The following is an 18,727-nucleotide window of genomic DNA, read 5'->3' as shown; positions in this document are numbered from 1 at the left end:
TTCCGGAGTCTTAAGGCTGGTGTGTGGGAACCAGTGCGGTGGGTGTGAGCGCCCAGCTGCGGGCTTCCGGTGGCTAGCCGCTGGAAAGTTCACACAGTAGCCGAGGGGAAAGAGGGAAGTTCTCGCTTGAGATCTCCAGCTCCTTGCTCAAGATGGCCAGCTTTGCTTGAGGGAGGGGAAGGAGCCAGAACCATCCACTCCACATGCACATTCATTTGGGAGAGGTGGTCTTTGGAAACTTCCCGAGGGTCACAGTCCATTTCAAAGGTCTGGCCAAGAGTGGTGGCTCACATAATCCCTGTATTTGGGAGGCAGAGGCAGGCGGATCTGACTTTGAGATTAACCTAGTCTCGATAGTGAGTTCCAGGGAAGGCAAACTTATGTAGTGTTCCTGAGGAAATTTAAAAAAAAAAAAAAAAAAAAAAAATAGGAAGACTGCTTTGGCAATGAACAGGGCACTCTGCCCCACACAGGAAGTTTAGACATGAGAAATAGGGATCTACGTCAGTGAGTGGAGAAAAACTGGGGCTGTGGAAATTACACAGAGTGCACACCACAATCTGGGCTTCTTCCTGAACAGCAGTCATGGCATGTTTTCTAAAGAAAAGTGACCCAAATTCCTTTCCAAAGTATTTGAATACTTTTATTTTTTTTAAAGATTTATTTATTTTATGTATATAAGTACACTACAACTGTCTTCAAACACCAGAAGAAGGCATTAGATCCCAATACAGATGAATGTGAGCCACCATGTGGTTGCTGGGATTTGAACTCAGGACCTCTGGAAGAGCAGTCAGTGCTCTAAACCACTGAGCCATCTCTCCACCACACCTCCCCCCCCCTTTTCAATCATTTATTTTATGTATATGAGTACACAGTAGCTGTCTTCAGACGCACCAGAAGAGGGCATCAGATCCCATTACAGATGGTTGTGAGCCACCATATGGTTGCTGGGAATTGAACTCAGGACCTCTAAAAGAGCAGTCAGTGCTCTTAACTGCCGAGCCATCTCTCCAGCCCTGGATACTTTTTGGCTTTCATTTTGACTGGTGGTTTTCATGCCCCAGTCTCTGCTGTCATTTTCCTTCCCCACTCTTGGAATCATCCTTGTAAGTCCCCTTCCTATTTTCTTGTCTTCTCAATAGCCCTCTGAGTTTAACTAGTGTCTATTTAAATTTTTTGTGGTTTGTTTTTTTTGGTGTTTTTTAAAATTTACTTTTATTTTATGTGTATTAGTGTATGATCTACATGCAGATCTGTGTGAGAGTGTCAAATTTTGGAATTAAAGTTGTGAGCTGCCATGTGGGTGCTGGGATTTGAATCCCAGTCATCTAGGAAAAGCAGTCAGTGCCCCTAACCACTGAGCTCTTTCTTTTTTTTCTTTTTTTTCTTTCTTTTTTCCTTTCTTTCTTTCTTTCTTTCCTTTTTTTTTTTTTTCCGAGACAGGGTTTCTCTGTGTAGCCCTGGCTGTCCTGGAACTCACTCTGTAGACCAGGCTGGCCTCGATCTCAGAAATCTGCCTGCCTCTGCCTCCCAAGTGCTGAGATTAAAGGCATGCACCACCACTGTCCGGCTTGAGCTATTTCCTAGTTTCTAGCTTCTTGACCCACCTGCAACAAGGATAATTTATCACTGAATAAATGATATCCCCTTCTCTAAAGGTAAATTGCTAATAGTGGGGGAGGGGCACTGGACACCTCCCACACCTATGAAGAAATGTTACCAGGACCACTTTTGTGATGGTCATGTGCAGTGAGTTCACAGGTGGAATGGCTATGTCTTGCTCAGTGACATGTTTTGCTGTATACATCTCTCCATCCTGGGCATTCATTCTTTGTACCCCACCTTAGGAGATGTCCCCTGAGCCTTGGAGGGGGTAGAGATGTCTCCAGCATGGCTTATTCTCTGCTCTTGGGCCAGTTACAGGATTCTACCTACTGCAATAAGAAGCTTCTCTGAAGAAGGATGGACACAACCCTTGACTGCAGCCAGGGCTCTTGACTACTGAGGCGCCTCTCCAGCTCCCAGGGTCTTACTCTACAATGCAGGTTGGCCCCAATCCTTCTGCTTCAACCTCTCCCCAGATGGTATATTCTTATCTGTACCATTCTGTGTTAAGCCAAATTGTACCATAGCCTCTCTTTAGACTCCACTTTCTAAGACTTTTCTGCGAGCCAAACCAACCAAACAATAACAAACAAACAAACCCCGCTGAGTGTTGTGGGTATCCCTGCCTTACATGCTTTCCTGAGGAGGTACTGGGGAAAGACCTTTCCCACACTTCCACCAGGAGCAGACCCTGGCAGGTAGACCTCCACCTACGACTCCTACTGTCCTCTAAGTCTTGGTCCTTCTGTCCAAAGCAGGGTCAGCCTCTCTCGTTGAATTTGCAAAGGGCCTGGGAGACTGAATCCAGCCAGAGTGGAGTGCTGCTGACTAGTGACACCCTCGTGACGTCTGGAGCCCTTAAGCCACACCCTGCCGCGCTCTGCCCCGCCCCTGACCGAAGTACTATAAAAGCACTGGCAGCCTCCTTCTCAATGAGATAAAACCACCCTGGCCGCTCCAGTACCAGGTATGTGGAACCCTTGGGCCACTCGGGGAGGGAGGTGAGCTAGTGCCAGAGGGGAAATTCTTGTCCCCTCCACAAGAGTCGTGAGCGATCGGTGAAAGACAGTGAAGTGGGGCTTCGGGAAGCAGAAGGGCAGATGTCCCCCGCAGGATTTGCAATTGGATCTGCAGGGGTTGGGATCTGAGTAAGGGTCGCGTGGAGGTCGAGGACTGCACCCTGTAGGCACTGAGACAGTGGAAAGCCAGCAGCTACCACGCGCGTTAGACTGTTTAGGTTTCATTTTCCTGAGATGCAGTTTCGTTTTACTCGCCTGGGCCCCGCCCCTTTTGCTCTTCGTGTCTTTGCAGGGTCCAGCCTGTGACAGCCCATGCAGGCACGGACTCTGGATTAACACCTGTGACATCACGTGTGCGCTCCCGCAACATCTGTAGTCACATCTACAGCCACCTTGGCCGAAGAATCTACACTTAGGTTCAGAACCTAGGTGGCTACAAGTTTTTAAGCCTCATCTGTGACCCTCAACACCCTAATACCTGGGTCACACTTGTGAAACTTAAAATTCCACCTGTTACCAACACTCGGAACGTTTAAAACACATTTATGAAACTTGGTCACACTATCTGTGGCTACAACCTAAAACCATAGACACCCAAGGGTCCTTGTTTGTAATAACCGACTGCTCCGGTGACTATAGTCACCACAGTAGCACAGTAGCAACCTACTCTGATTCTCCCAGACTGCCTGTGTAGAAGGAGCAATGGCAATGGCAATGGCTGAAGTGAGGTGAGAACATTGCCTATTTTGGTTGTATTGCCTATTCTGTCCTGTATCCCTTGCATTAGCCCTAATCCTAGTATGGCTGCCCTACCTGCAGGGGGGCCCAACGAGTGCTGTTCGGAGATTGGCTATTGGGTGAGGTCAGTAGCGGCCAGTACGAGGGGCTGCGGTGGCTGAACGAGGCTCACACAGTCTTCCGTGTGCCCTGGAAGCATTTCGGTCGTAGAGATCTGGATGAAGCAGATGCACAGATCTTCAAGGTAGTACCCAGTCCTGCCCTCTTTGTAATATGCCAGAACTCCTGGGGAATCCAGCCTCAACCCATGCTCTCTCCTCTCCTTCAGGCCTGGGCTGTGGCCCGAGGGAGGTGGCCACCTAGTGGAGTTAACCTACCACCCCCAGAGGCTGAGGCTGCTGAGCGAAGAGGATGGAAGACCAACTTCCGATGTGCACTCCATAGCACAGGACGTTTTAAATTGCGTCAAGACAATTCAGGGGACCCAGCTGATCCGCACAAAGTGTATGAACTTAGCCTGGAGCTTGGATCTACTGGTGAGGAGTGGCACAAACAGGGACGGCCAGGGAGGTACATGGCCTATGTCATTTTGGTGGCTTCAATGGTTTGATTTGTGGTTTTTTGAAACTTGTTGTAGATTCAGTTCCTCTCCTTCTAAGGTGTGTATGTATGGGGGAGGGGGACACACTTCCTCCTAAGTCAGAGCCTTGGGCTGAGTGAGGTACCTGGTGGTTTGGGAACAGAGCGTATGAGAAAGAGAACTTTTGGAACTGCTCAGGCATCATAACCAAATTGCACATCAGCTTCAGATCCAAATCTCCCTTCCCCATCTCCTTCAGTAGGCCCAGACATGGAAAATAGGGAAGAGGTGACCCCCAGCAATGGCCCATCCACACAGGTACAGTCTGGCTCATTCTTTCTAGGTGTAGGGGATTGGCAGCTGCCTACCACTATGCTTTCTCTTACAGGGTGTGTCCCTAGGATCATTCCTGGCAAGAGAAAATGCTGGGCTCCAAACCCCAAGCCCTCTGCTTTCTAGTGATGCTGGGGACCTCTTGCTTCAGGTTCTGCAATACAGCCATATACTGGAATCTGAGTCTGGGGCAGACTCCGTCCCCCCACAGGCTCCTGGTGAGAGACAGGAACTGTTCCAGAGCTGGTGCTAAGCTAGAGAACCCCCATCTGCCCAAGACTGTATGAGAGGGAGGACAACAGAGTCCTTGCTGGGAGGAGAGATAGGGATGCTAAAATGACAGGGGTGGGAAGCTGGGCTAAGATAGACAGACAGGCAGCTCCAATTTGTCCTTAGGCCAAGAGCAAGAACATATTTCTGAAGAATCCTATGGAGCATGGCAGGTGGAAGCTGTCCCCAGTCCCAGGCGTCAACACCCAGCTCTGATGACCGGTGAGGATCCGGGGACCTGTTGGTGTGGGCTAGAACTAAGTTCCTAGCACGGCTCTTCCCACTACATACCTAGACTCACAGGCAGAATACTGCTCCACTGACCCCTCATACCTGTACCTCAGTGGGAGGTGAATGGGATCCTTGGCAGGGGTGTGGGACAACATGCTTCACCCAAACCTACCACTCACAGCTTGGTCTAATACACAGAGAGCAACCTTGGGTTCCTGGATGTGACCATCATGTACAAAGGCCGCACAGTGCTACATGCAATGGTGTGGCACCCCAGATGTGTGTTCCTGTATAGCCCCATGGGCTCAGCAATAAAAACTTCAGAGCCCCAGCCGGTGATTTTTCCCAGCCCTGCTGAGCTCCCAGATCAGAAGCAGCTGCACTACACAGAGACTCTTCTACAGCATGTGTCTCCAGGCCTTCAGCTGGAGCTTCGGGGACCGTCACTATGGGCCCTGCGTATGGGCAAGTGCAAGGTGTACTGGGAGGTGGGCAGCCCGATGGGCACCACCAACCCCTCCACCCCAGCCCAGCTGTTGGAACGCAACTGCCATACCCCCATTTTTGACTTCAGCACTTTCTTCCGAGGTCAGTGAGGTGTCTGTCTGGGGTGCTGTCCTCTAGGGTCTGGAGCCTTCCTTATCCTGCTCACCAGATCTATTTCCTTAACAGAACTGGAGGAGTTCCGGGCTCGGAGGCGGCAAGGATCACCACACTACACCATCTACCTGGGTTTTGGGCAAGACTTGTCAGCAGGGAGGCCCAAGGAGAAGAGCCTGATCCTGGTGAAGGTAGAGCCTGGGCTGGCCAAAAAAAGATGTGTGGGTTTCTGGGTCAAAGTCCTAACACATGTCCTCTCTACAGCTGGAGCCATGGCTATGCAAGGCACACCTGGAAGGCGTGCAGCGTGAGGGTGCGTCCTCCCTGGACAGCAGCAGTCTTGGCCTGTGTTTGTCTAGCACCAATAGTCTCTATGATGACATTGAACACTTCCTCATGGATCTGGATCAGTGGGCTTGATTCAACTCCCAATATATAGTTCAGAATGAGTGCTGCCCTGGGTCAGGTCTATTCCCTGCTGTGTGTTATCTCTAGTGGACCTTGTGGAGTCCCTTGAAAGGTGACCCCCACTCCTACACACCAGGCCTCCTTTGTGGCACTCATCTTTACAATAAAGAGCTGGGTTATCACGACTCTTACTGGGTACAAATGCTCTAAGACAGGAATCGGGAGGACGATCATGGTACCAGGTGTACTTGGGAAGGTGGGACACGCGTGCGTGCCTAGGCCTCTGAGACCCACAGCACCACAGCATTGTGTCCTGTCTCCTGACAGAGGCACAAAGCAACTAGAGGAAGACAATTGCTAAACAGAGACTGTCCTGAGTGAACGCTGGCAGCTGGCTCACTTCCCACTGAGCCATCAAGCTTTCTGAAACCAAAAATGCTTCACCTTCTAAGCACTAGTCCATAGAAAAGTTTCTAAAGATAAGCCATTTTTGATAAATTAGAACACAATGGAAACAGTGTATCTATAATATACATATAAAAAAGTCCAGTTTTCAATTGTAAGCAAGACAGGTGCAGACAGGTGTCATGAGAACCTCAGAGGCAGGAGTGCTGGTGGCCCCATTTCTTTCCCGCTGGGGACGCCTCCCCATAGAGTGGCTAGCCTCAGGTCTCAGCACCCTGTGTGGGTGGCTCCTCTCCAGCTTCAGTCTTCTTGTGCCTGCGCATATGCCTGTATTTGTCCACATAGGCCTTCACCAGGTTGGCCACCTTTACAGGGTTGATTTCGCCACTCTTGCTGTGGCAGATCTGAAGAAAGAACACATCATTCTGAGTGCTCTCTCAACCTGTCACAAAGATCAACTCAGCCAGGCTTCCTTGCCCTGGTCATCTCAAGTGTGCCCTTGGTCTTGTTAAGGGTACTTGTATGCCCACCCTACATACACATCTGTAATCACACGTCACAGAGTTGCTGAGGTTTATCTTTCTGTGTCAGAGGTCAGAAGGAAGCTAGAACTTGTTCCCATAGAAAGATCTGACCATCTCTCAACAAAGATTCAAAGAAACTGGGTAGGTTGACATCTGAAATTCCTCATCTATTATTTTAGTTTTAGTAAGCATTGCCTGAGAGGCACTTTGTAGGACAAAGGACTCATCTAAGGCTTCAGCTACTTGGCTCAGCTGCCTGACTCCATACTTACAGACCCAGGAGTCCATGCAAACTAGAAATGGCAGCTATCTGACACATACACATTTAGCTATTCTGTGTTACAATATGTCCCTTGCAACCTCAGAGTTGCCAAAAAGGCATGTTTGCCTGCTTGCAGCCTACCTTCTGCACGGCTTTGCGCAGTATGTCCTTGTATTCCTCCTTGGTCACTTCTCTCTTCTGGTAGAAGGGTTTAATGGCCAGCTTCACCTCCTCCACAGCCCGTTCTTGCATGTGCAGCTTCTTCATGTACTAGGAGTGAGGAGGACATGTGTGACCCTGTGGCAAGATGGCCAAACTGACCCGTGGGCCCTCTGGTGAGAAGCCAGGAGTTCTGGGATATTCATTTGCCAAAGAACACTAAAGGCTGGCTGCTCTCTTATCACCCTGACCAAGCCCACAGGTCTGATACTATACCTAAAATCAGGCCCAAATAAGACAGGGGCTGTGGAAGGCCAGGCAGCAGCACTCACCTCCTCCTTTTTGGTCTTCTCAGCAGCTGTTTTGGGAGTATCAATCCTTTCTTCTGAGTTGTTGGTGGTTGGAACAGCTACCTCTGAGGCTGTAGCTGGCATAGAGGGCACTGGGGCCAGGCTCTGTACTGTACCGCAGCCTGCTAGGGGAAGGGTCCCCTGTAGGATCAACTGGACTGAGGGCTGGCTGACCAGTGCATAGGGCAGGATGCTTGAAGGCTGAGCCAGGGGTGGTGGCATGTTAGGGCTATAAACCTGGGCAAGAATACCCCCTGCTGAGTGTAGAGTCCCAACAGCTGGAAGCCCTTCTGCTCTGGGAGCACCAGGGGGCTGTATAGAAAAGAAGTAGTACCATGAGGTTTAAGCCCTAGGCAGGGCAGCCCAAAAAGCCCAGCACAAGGACCATATCCCTCTAGCCCAGCACCCACCTGAGAGGGATCTGCATCAGGTAACCCAGACTCCTGGAGCACGTGGATGGGAGGGGGCAGCTCGGAGAATGGTGCCTGCTGAAATCCTATGAGGGCCCTGTCCTCTGCATCCCAGCCTCCTTCCTGGGGCCTCTGGGGCCTCTGAAGTGGTGTCCCTGAGGACCCAATAGACAGGGAGTGTGGATGCCTTGTGGTTAACCCTGGCCAAAACATTTTTAGAGAACCAGCAGTGGGAACCAAGGCCGAGCTGCAGATATGTCTGTTAGAAGCTGGACTTGGGTAGGGCCCCAAATTGCCAGGAGAGGCTCTTAGGGAGGCTGCCCCTCTGCCTCATGCCTGCTCTACACCCCTGACCCACAAGGGCAACCACCACCAGGGTCCCAGACAGGGGCAGGACAAACTCACTTGGATCTCTGTCCAGGGCTGGGGTGCTGTGCTCTGCTTCCTGCAGGTTCCAGGTGACTCTTTTCACCAGGGTTCTGGATCGCAGTAGCGGGGCCTGGGCCACAGCATCCTTGGGCCTGACTACTTCACATTCTCTCCCACTCAGCAACGGACTGCCTTTTCCCATGGGCACCACAGCTGGGGTGCTAGGAGTTGTAGCGGTGGTTTCTACAGTGTCCTGCCTAAGCAGGCACTGGTCTGACAGAGCCAATGCCTGGGGTGCAGACTTTGAGATATCTTCACTGTGAATCGGTAACACCTCCCTTTGGATGGTAGGTAAAGTACTGTCTTGTGGAAGGCTGACTGGGGGTAGTATGGGATTTGGTGGGAAGTTTCTCTCAGGGGAGGAGTCTGTACTCTCAGGGGAAGGAGGTGAGCTCATGTCATCGAGCTGGATGAAGATGGCTTCATTTGAAAAATCCTCAAAGACGTGGCCTGCCTCCACAGAATCACCGTAGTCCAGGTCCTCAGGCACACAAGCAACTGGCTCTGCCAGGACAGGGGGGACTGCTGGAGGGTTCAGGTCAGCCACAACCACCTCTGGCAGGTCACTTACCACCTCTGGCAGGTCACTTACTGCTGAGACTGGAGGCTTGGCAGAGTGGTCTCCATCCTGCCTTGACTCCCCCTGTGGAGCAGGGACTGGGGAAACCTCCCTCACAGCCCCTTTCTTCTCTGGGGAATGGGGACGCTTCTCACGGGAACGTGGCCTTCGTGGCCTATGTTCCAAGCTGGGTGACCGAGACCGCCACCTCCTCCTCTCCCGGGACCGGGTCAAACTCTCCTTCTTGTCCATCCGCTCTCGGCTCCTCTCCCGATGTTTATGTCTCCGATCCCTCTCCAGGCTGCTGTGCGGTGAGCAGTCCCTGCCATGAGACCTGGACCCCGAATGCCGCCTCTTCCGTCTCCTACTCTCATGGCGCTCACAGGAAGAACTGCCAGGACTACCTGAGCGGGACCTGGACTTCTTCCAGCACCTGCCATGACCCCAAGGACCCCGCCTATGTTCCCTGTCTCTGTCATCTCTGTCCTTCCTCCTCTTTGCTCTGTCCTGGCTGCTGGCTCGGTCACTGGAAGACCTCCGGCTCTTAGTCTTGGCTCTGTGCCTCTTGGTGTGTTCCTCAGCAACTGGAGATACTGAGCGTGAAGTCCTGTCCCTGGAGCCAGAGCGAGTGCTGGAGCGTGTCCGCTGGCGCTCTCTGGCAACCTTCTTCTTCTTCATTTTCTTCCTGCTTCGGGAGCTGGAAGAGGAGCGGGAACGGGATGAAGCCTTGAACTCCACAATTCTGTGGGTGGTTAACTGTGGAGCATCTGGGCTTGGTGGAACACCTGGCTCCTCAACAGTCACACATGTCACTGTCCGTTCCTCAGAGCCAAAAAAGGGTGTACAGGACACTTCATCCTCATCATCCCAAGGGTCTGCTGGAGATGGCCTCTGTGTTCGGGCTGTGGAGCCCTGAATCTCTGTAGGCTTTATTACTCCTAGTCCTTCTTGCTCCAAATCAGAGGCTCCCTCAGCAGGTCCCTTGCTGAGTAACTCCAGCATGCCAGATACAGGCTCACTAGGGGGCTGGGGCTCAGGTTCTTCCATCTCAGTCCCAAAGACATTTTCTACCCTGTAGGAGGTAACACAGCGCACAGTCTGGAAGGCTGGGGCCTTTGGGCTGTTGATGGAGATAGTTCTTGTGATCTCAGAAGGCAGGAGGCCTGGACCAATACTCTCTGGGCTGCTGCTAGGAGGGCTAGAGTCCGAGCCAGTGGGGTCAAAGGGGTCATAGATTTCACTTTTGAGTTGTTTCGGCTTCTTGATGGAGAAGAGGGGTGAAGGGTTCTCCTTCCTCTGCACCTTGCTATCTACTGGCCGGAATGTGTTACAGAATCCAGGGCTGGACAGCTGGCTGCACTGTGCCGTGTTCCCAGGGATGTTGATCCTGAAGCTTTCAAAGCTTGACCCAATGCCCTTTCCTCTTGAGGGCCCTAGAGGGGTTAGGCTGCCATGGGAGCTGGGTGCAGGAGGTCGAGAACCACTTGTGTGTGAGCCAGTCTCCTGGGGACCCCTGCTGCTGGGCTCACTGTCAACTCGGCCTCGCCCTGGCTGCCCAGGGCCTTCCCTGCCAGTCAGGCGGCTGATGCAAGTGCTGGGGAGCTCCACAATCTGGCCACTGGCTGGGGCCTGGTCCTGCGTGCTATTATTGCCATCTCTATGGATCTTTGGTATCCTGGGTAGTTTAGAGAAATCAGGTCTCCTGGGACCTGTTCTCTGAGGATGCCCAGGAGCTATATTTTTAGATGGAAAGCTAGAATGAGTCACGATCTCAGTTGAAGCAGAACCAACCCGTACATTGGAGCCATTGAGTCGGGGGCTGGTACTGTGTTTCCAGCTGGGCTTGCTCTCATCTGAAAGGTTCCCAGACAGACCTGAACGAGGGGTCAGTGATGAGTCTGACCTCACAGGTGTCTGCCCCATGTGGGCAGGGAGACAGCGAAGAGCTGTTCTGTCCCCACAGCTCAGCCCTGAGTTTGGCCGTCTGACTCCCATGAGTCCACTGGATACGCTCTCTGAGGGTAGTGCCCCAGGCTGCAGGTTGTCTCTGTGCCTGGACTCTTCTCTGGATTGAGTCACAGAATTTCGCTGAAGAGAAACAGGAGCTAAAAAACAAAAGTCAGATAGCAACCCTTCCCACCTCCTTTAACAGTTCAGTGACTTGTGAAGTATGATCAGAACAGACACTGAAACTACTTTGTTTCCAGAGTGGAGACTAATTGTCCCCCCACAACAGAATGTTACAGGTCAGCTGTCCCACTGCCTACCTGTGGTACCATAAATGCCCCCCTGGCATGTAGTCTTTCTCTTTTCAGACATGACCACGGTTCAAATGTGTCCCATCCAGTGTGACAGACAAGAAGCTGCAGATGGAGGCACTGTGCACTCTTGACCATGGTGGTTCATGGGACACTGTGCACTAAGCATCTGAACTGTCCTAGAAATGGCACATTCACTTAACTATGCAGGCCTTGGAAGACCCTGACAGAACTTACACTGGTTATGTTCTTAGCAGTGTTGCCCCCAACTCAGGGCAAAGTCTGAGAACCTTTCTAACTCATCCATTTCTAGTATTGTGATTTCATATTTCCAAGTCCTTAAGGAAGGACAGCAACCCCATACATGCTCACCTGCCCTCTTGGCGCTGAGAGAGCCATCCCGGTGTATGACAACATCAGCACTGCTCATCATCAGGAGGCTCTGGCCAGACAGGATGCTCCCCAACAGGTCAGGAACGGGGGCCTCCTCCACACTGGGCTCTGGGGCCACAGCAGGGAGCTGCCTCCTGTAGACAGACCAGAGAGTTGTTCTGTAAGCTTGGTTCCTCTGTATTCCCACTCATCAGTCCTACCATGGGGATTAAGCATGTGGGGAGATCACCTATAACATATGTATGCCCCACTCTACCATTAGGCATGAGCTGGCAGGGAAGTTAGAGTGACCTGTTGGTTACTGTGGCCCAGGACTGCTGCCTCGCCCAAGGACCCTTTCCTTTTTAGAGACTAAGGCCAGTATGGCTAGCAGATGTGCTACCTGACCCTGAGACAATTAGCTTTGACTTAGCACTGAGCCAACCTCAACTCCAGCACATGACACCAAGGGCCACATGGAAAGGATAAGTGATTTAGCACAGTGCCCTCACCCACCCTAGATGCCCCTGCTGCCACAAACCTAGAGAGCCCCATGGCGACAGGTCTGGCCACAGGCTGGTGAGACTGCAGAGCTGAGCGGGACAGCACTCTCCTCTTGGCACTCAGAGGGGAAGGTGGATCTGCAGACTGCTCTTCATTGCTGGAGGGGACACATGACAAGGGGACACTGACACAGCAGACCTGGGACACTGACATGGTGTCACATGCAGCCTAACCACATCTGAGGACAGCTGGGGCACTGGGACAGTCACCATTGCAATTACCTGTCAAAAGGGTCCAGCTCATAGGGATCTCCAAAGAGCGACAGAGAAGCTGCTCCAATATCTGCCCTCATCAACCCAAGAGAGGGGTCCACTGGCTTGTACACTGATGGCATGCTGGTGCCACGCACAGGCCTGCGGAGGCCTAGTGTTCGTGCAATTCGAGAACGAGCTGTGATTTCATTCTGACCCAAAGTGACAGGAAAACAATTAAATTAATGACTGGCACATTGCACTTAAACAGCCACATGAGGAACAGTTGTAGACTTTTTAACACTATCACGATTATAATCATTCCCAAGATATTAAAATCAAAGAAACACATGCCACTTCCTCTAAATTCCGAGTAAGGATGGAACACAGCCAACACCCTCAGCTGAGACCTCTCCCCCAGGAGTGTATCTCTCCACACTTCACCATGGGCCATGGCCCCATATGTTCTACTAGGGGGAAAAGAGAAACCACAGTAATTGCAGAGGGAGAAAGTGAGCTCAGGATGGAATCTAGAACATTCTAGAACTTTCTAGAAACTAGGAAGGAAGACTTGATATTGCCAGGCCCTTAGGCCTCAGGGCAAGAAGTGCTAATGCCCACTAAATTTAAAAACATTATCATCTACCTAACTTGCTCATAAATTTAATTGCAGCCACAAGAATCTGTTCTGACCGTCAAGAACAAATGTTCTAACTACTAAATATTTGAACACATCAACAAACAAACAAAATATATATAAATAAACACATCTTTATATTACAAACATATACCACAAAACATATTTATCAGGCAATGGGTAACAAGTATATATGCATATAAATCTGTGTGTGTGTGTGTGTGTGTGTGTGTGTGTGTGTGTGTGGTTTCCCCCACCCCCAGCAACCCGAGGTCTACAAGTAGCAAGTATGTGTCATGGCAGCAGGGCTGAGTGAGAACACAGTACTTGATATGGATACACTGGACACAGCCTTCTCATACACAGGAGACTCCCTAAGACAGACAGTGATTATCTGCCCTGAGGGCTTTAACTCAGCTTACCCATATCTGCTCCTAGCATAGGATTGAGAGCTCTTTGACTTAACCAGCCCTGTCAGCCCTCCCTCTCTGCCTCTACATTTCAGGGCTCATCATACATAACTTTTTTTTTTTTTTGGTTTTTCAAGACAGGGTTTCTCTGTATAGCTCTGGCTGTCCTGGAACTCACTCTGTAGACCAGGCTGGCTTTGAACTCAGAAATCCACCTGCCTCTGCCTCCCAAGTGCTGAGATTAAAGGTGTGGGCCACCACCGCCCGGCATACATAACTCTTAACATACCCTACCCCAAAAGATCTAGAAGCATACCTACCCACCTCTGAGCTGCACTATAGAGCAGCAAAAAACCAGCTGCGTTGACACTTCCTGCGGCAGAGCCACATTGGGAATCAAGATTGGCTAATCTCGACAATTCTGCTATATCCTCACCTTCAGCTTCCTCCCTTTTGTCTTCCTCACACGGCGCTGCCGTTTCTTGGCTCTCGTACCCCCACTCTTACTTTTCACAGATGACTTGGACCGGGTCTTCTTTCTTCCCAGCACTTTCTTTCGTCTCCCTAAAAAGACAACATTGAATGTCTGTGATTCAGAACTGCAGGATATTTTCTGACTCAGGTGACCAGGTCCTCTGAGTTCTATTGGAGCAGAGGCTCAGGAAGCTAGGGAGAAGGTCTGGGCACTGTGTGCTGGCTTGCATTTTACATACAACACACACACACACACACAGTTTATTTTTTTATATTTATGTGTGTGTGGCGCACACAGGTAACCTTGGAGGATAGAAGTAGGCACCAGATGCCCTGGCACTAGAGTTATAGATAGCTGTGAACTGTCCAATGTGGGGACTGGGAACTGAATTCAGGTCCTCTTGGAACAGCAGCAAACAATTCTCTTCAACTGAGCCATCTCTTCAGACCCTGATCTTAAGATAAGATAAGAGTCTGGTCTTCTGTAACCCATGATGGCACAGTATACAGCTATGAATGACCTTGAACTCTTGAGCTTTCCACCTCTGCCTCCCAAGTGCTGGGATTGCAGGCCTGTGACACCACCCTGTGCTACTTTTTAATTTTATTTACTTTCTTTTTTAAAGGACTTCTTTTTTACTTTCTTTCAAGACTTTTATGTATATTGTTGTTTTGCCTATATGTATGTCCATGTGAGGGTGTCAGCCCCTTGGAAATGAAGTTATGGACAGTTGTGAGCTGCCATGTAGGTGCTGGAAATTGAACCTGAGTTCTCTGGTAGGCTAGTCAGAGATCTTAACCACATAGCCATTTTTCCAGTTCCTATTTACTTTTGCTTAAAAGTCTGTAGCTGGTCTGGAACTCATGGAAATTCTTCTACTTCAGCTTCTCAAGGATTACTGATGTGAGCACATGCCTCACAAAACATTTACTATTTTCTTTTATTTTACATGCGTGTACACATAGATGCAATCCCCAGGCATTCAGAAGAGGGTGCTCGAGCCCCTAGAACTGGAGTAATAGACAGTCATGAATGAGCAGCCATGTGGGTTCAGGGAACCAATCCCAGGTTCTCTGCAAGAGCAACAAGTGCTCTTAATCTTACTCACCTTTCTAGCACTCTCATTTTAATTTTTAAAATTAATTTATTTTTATGTGTGTGCATGTATTGGAGAAGTTAGAGGACAACTTGAAGGAATTGGCTTTTTCCTTCCACTATGAGATCTGGAGATTGTAATCAAGACATCAGGCTTGTTAGCAAGAGTCTCTATCTGCTAAGACATCACCCACTGTTTTTTTTGAGACATTCTCATTGTGTAGTGGAGAAAATGACCTTGAACTCTTGATCTTCCTGCCTTGGGAACACTGGGATTATAGATGAATGCCAACTTGTCTTGAAATCTGGGTTACAAACACTGCCTTGGCTTGGATTTTTTTTTTTTAAGTTTATTTATTTATTTTATGTATGTGAGTAGTCTCTCTCTTCAGACACACCAGAAGAGGGCATCAGATCCCATTACAGATGGTTGTGAGCCACCAGGTGTTGCTCAGAATTGAACTCAGGACCTCAGGAAGAACAGTCAGTGCTCTTTACTGCTGAGCTATCTGTTCAGCCTGGCTTAGATTTTTTTTTTTAAACCAGAGAAATAAACCTGTAACATTTTAAAGTAATGTATTCCTGAGAGGAAGGGGGTAATCCAAATAGCAATGAAAAGATAGGGTTCTACCTCTCTGAGTGATTATATTTTTAGAACCCTTATATAAACCCAAAAACAAAACACATGAAAACCAAGAGCTGAAGACAACAATGGCTATAACATTCATAGTCAAATAGAGAGCTCCCCTAGAGACTGGAAGACACACAAGCACTCTGAACTCTTGTGGAGATAAGCACTCTAAAATAGGAATCAACTGCTAAAGGACCTGTGCTTTGGCCTAAGCCACCCATGACTCTTCATTCTAGGATTCTGATAAGTCGGACTGAATTCACCAGGATATGGTGTGGTGTGAAGGGAATACCAGATAACTAGCAGCTCCGTTATTTTGAGCTCCTGCTGCCCCTGCAAGCTACACTGCTAGACGTGAGAGCAAAACTAGGGCACATATCTTCTACAGAAACCCCAGGAAGCAGAGAGCACAGTGCCCCTCCTCCTTGGTTGCCCTTTCTATGGCTCCTATAATCCATGATCAACCATAACTGAAAATACCAAGTGGGATATTCAAAAAGAAAAAAAAACTCAGAAAATTTAAACTGTACTGTTTAGAATGATGTGATGACAATGTTTGGCATACAGCTTAAGCATACAATTTGTAGATAACAGCAAAGTGAAGGTTGCTTTTTCACATGGACCAAATACCAGGGAAGAGCAAAGAGAAGGGAGCTAAAACACACAGCCTAACATGAATTTAACATGATCTTAATCCCATTTATAGTCCAGGCTAGACTCAAACTGAAAATGTAGCTAAGGATGACTTTGTGCTCCTGATCCTCCTGCTTCTACCTCCTTAGTACTGGGATTACAAGCATATATCACATACTCTAAATAAAGTAACCTAGCCCACAGGAACCTGAAGCAGGTAGATTATGATATGAATTCAAGGCTAGCCTGGGTCACAAAGAGAAAATCTGTTTTTAAAAAAGGGTGAAGGGCTGGAGAGATGGCTCGCTCAGAAGTTAAGAGCACTGGCTGCTCTTCCAGAGGTCCCAGATTCAATTCCCAGTACCCAGATGGAGGCTCAGAACTGTCTATCTGACTCCTTCACACATGCAAGCGAAACACCAGTGTACAGAAATTAATTAATTAAAAAGGGGGGAGGGAGAAGGAAAAGGGAGGAGAGAAGGAAACAGTAATAAAACTAAAACTGGAGCTGGAAAGATGGCTCAGTGCTTAAAAGCACTGGTTGTTCTGGCAGAGGACCCATGTTAGGTTCCAAGAATCCACAGAGGGTTCACAACTGTCTGTAACTCTAGCTGTCTGTATCACCTTCTTCTGGCCTCTGTAGGGCACTAAGCTCACATGTACACAAAAGGTAAAGGCAGGTAAAACACTCACACGTACAAAATGAAAGTCTTTAAGGAGGTGTTGGGTGCCTGACGTATGTCCTTAATGGGATGAGACAGACTCCAACCTCTGATCAAATGACAGTAGCAATATTCTACACACTTGATGAAGCAAATGAGTTGTTAACACCCAGCACTGAGAAGCAGGTTATGAGACGAAGAGCAGGAAACACAGATGTACAATGTAAGAAGTGAAAGCCTGACCTTAAACCTCAGCTGCAGGTGTGAGACCTTATGAGAGACTATGTCAATGACCTAGACAATGACCAACTACTTGCTCAGAACACAGTTCTGGCTTCTAAACTTCGCTTTTGGTGAAAGAAGGGCTACCCAGAGAGGATTCTACAGATACACACACCCACACAAACCTACTACAACCCTAGCATGTGCAAGGCCTCAGCCACCTAGACTCCAGAGCTTTAGATCACCTTAAGCGGATACATAGCCGCTGGTGAGCAGAAATTGGGACCCAACTACCATGAGTGCTGCTGAGAATGTGGAGTACACACGTGATAGTGCTTGACTTGGAAAATTTAACATTTTTTCCTCAAGTTAAACATAACATCAAGCTGATGATCTACTCTCTTCCCTCCTCCATATTGCCAAGAAAAAAAATGAAAACATCTGCTCACAAAAGGAACTGAACTGCATGAATGTAGTTTCCAGCAGCTTTATTCTTTTTAAGTATATTTATTATTTTTTAAGAATTTCAGCCGGGCGGTGGTGGCGCACGCCTTTAATCCCAGCACTTGAGAAGCAGAGGCAGGTGGATTTCTGAGTTCGAGGCCAGCCTGGTCTACAAAGTGAGTTCCAGGACAGCCAGGGCTACTCAGAGAAACCCTGTCTTGAAAAACCAAAAAAAAAAAAAAAAAAAGAATTTCATACATGTATACAACATTTTGACAAAATTAACACCCACTCTTCCCAGATCCAATCCTCATCTCCCACTCCCTCCCAACTTCATGATTTCTTCTTCTTTTTATTTTTTTATTTTTTTGGTTTTTGGAGACAGGGTTTCTCTGTGTAGCCCTGGCTGGCCTGGAACTCTGTAGACCAAGCTGGTCTCCATCTCAAGAAATCCGCCTGCCTCTGCCTCCCAAGTGCTGAGCAAGTCAGGGGAAGAAGGAAGCCAGTAAGTAACATCCCTCCATGGCCTCTGCATCAGCGCCTGCTTCCTGACCTGCTTGAGTTCCAGCTCTGAATTCCTTTGGTGATGAACAGCAATGTGAATGTGTAAGCTGAATAAACCCTTTCCTCCCCAAGTTGCTTCTTGGCTATGATGTTTGTGCAGGAATACAAACCCTGACTAAGCTGGGCAGTGGTGGTGCATGTCTTTAATACCAGCACTTGGGAGGCAGAGGCAGGTAGAGTTCGAGGCCAGCCTGGTCTACAAAGTAAGTATCAGGACAATACAGAGAAATCTTTAAGGAAGGAAGGAAGGAAGGAAGGAAGGAAGGAAGGGAAGAAACCTAGAAAGAAACAAAGAAAGAAAAGAAAAGAAAAGAAAAGAAAGGAAAAGAAGAGAAAAGAAAAGAAACCTAGAGACCCACTTGCTCCTGTTTCCTAAATGCTGGGACCAAAGGCATGCGCCACCACTCCTGGCTGTAGCTTCTCCTTAGGAGATGCAATCCAGAAATGATCATCACATAAGAAGTCAACAAACTGGCACATTAACAGACTCTTTGATAATGGAAAATACACAGTACACATGTTCTAAAGACTCTGTAGGGGCTGGTGAGATGGCTCAGTGGTTAAGAGTACTGACTGCTCTTCCAGAGCTCCCAAGTTCAATTCCCAGTAAACACGATGGCTCACAGCCATCTGTAATGGGATCTGATGCCCTCTTCTGGTGTGTCTGAAGACAGCTACAGTGTA

At 48.9% G+C, this 18,727-nt stretch overlaps 2 protein-coding genes across 4 annotated transcripts in view; one reads left to right on the top strand and one right to left on the bottom strand.

The window, feature by feature from the left end:
- Window positions 1–2,486: 2,486 nt before the first annotated feature.
- On the top strand, window positions 2,487–5,972 carry Irf7 (interferon regulatory factor 7). Of its 2 annotated transcripts, none has more exons than XM_031388825.1 (10): window positions 2,487–2,575; window positions 2,920–3,355; window positions 3,447–3,609; window positions 3,694–3,901; window positions 4,208–4,263; window positions 4,334–4,496; window positions 4,675–4,770; window positions 4,978–5,367; window positions 5,452–5,570; window positions 5,644–5,972. In XM_031388825.1, the coding sequence occupies exons 2-10, from the start codon at window positions 3,330–3,332 to the stop codon at window positions 5,797–5,799; spliced, it is 1,377 nt and encodes a 458-aa protein (XP_031244685.1). In that variant the 5' UTR covers window positions 2,487–2,575; window positions 2,920–3,329; the 3' UTR covers window positions 5,800–5,972. The 2 variants fall into 2 exon arrangements, with proteins under 2 accessions (XP_031244685.1, XP_031244684.1); XM_031388824.1 differs by having other exon boundaries at window positions 4,205–4,263.
- Window positions 5,973–6,257: 285 nt separating this feature from the next.
- The window catches only part of Phrf1 (PHD and ring finger domains 1), a 33,125-nt gene continuing 20,655 nt past the window's right edge, over window positions 6,258–18,727 (bottom strand). For both annotated transcript variants that reach the window (XM_031388822.1, XM_031388823.1), the window contains exons 10-18: window positions 13,754–13,881; window positions 12,301–12,482; window positions 12,057–12,176; window positions 11,516–11,670; window positions 8,303–10,990; window positions 7,898–8,052; window positions 7,470–7,799; window positions 7,120–7,248; window positions 6,258–6,596 (exon numbers count right to left, since the gene is read on the bottom strand). In XM_031388822.1, the coding sequence (XP_031244682.1) occupies window positions 6,453–6,596; window positions 7,120–7,248; window positions 7,470–7,799; window positions 7,898–8,052; window positions 8,303–10,990; window positions 11,516–11,670; window positions 12,057–12,176; window positions 12,301–12,482; window positions 13,754–13,881 (4,031 nt within the window). In that variant the 3' untranslated portion in view covers window positions 6,258–6,452. The remainder of the gene's footprint in view (window positions 6,597–7,119; window positions 7,249–7,469; window positions 7,800–7,897; window positions 8,053–8,302; window positions 10,991–11,515; window positions 11,671–12,056; window positions 12,177–12,300; window positions 12,483–13,753; window positions 13,882–18,727) is intronic.

The sequence above is a fragment of the Mastomys coucha genome, unplaced genomic scaffold, assembly GCF_008632895.1.
Source record: "Mastomys coucha isolate ucsf_1 unplaced genomic scaffold, UCSF_Mcou_1 pScaffold21, whole genome shotgun sequence".
NCBI classification, from domain to species: Eukaryota; Metazoa; Chordata; class Mammalia; order Rodentia; family Muridae; genus Mastomys; species Mastomys coucha.
This window is presented reverse-complemented; position numbering and strand designations above follow the sequence as displayed.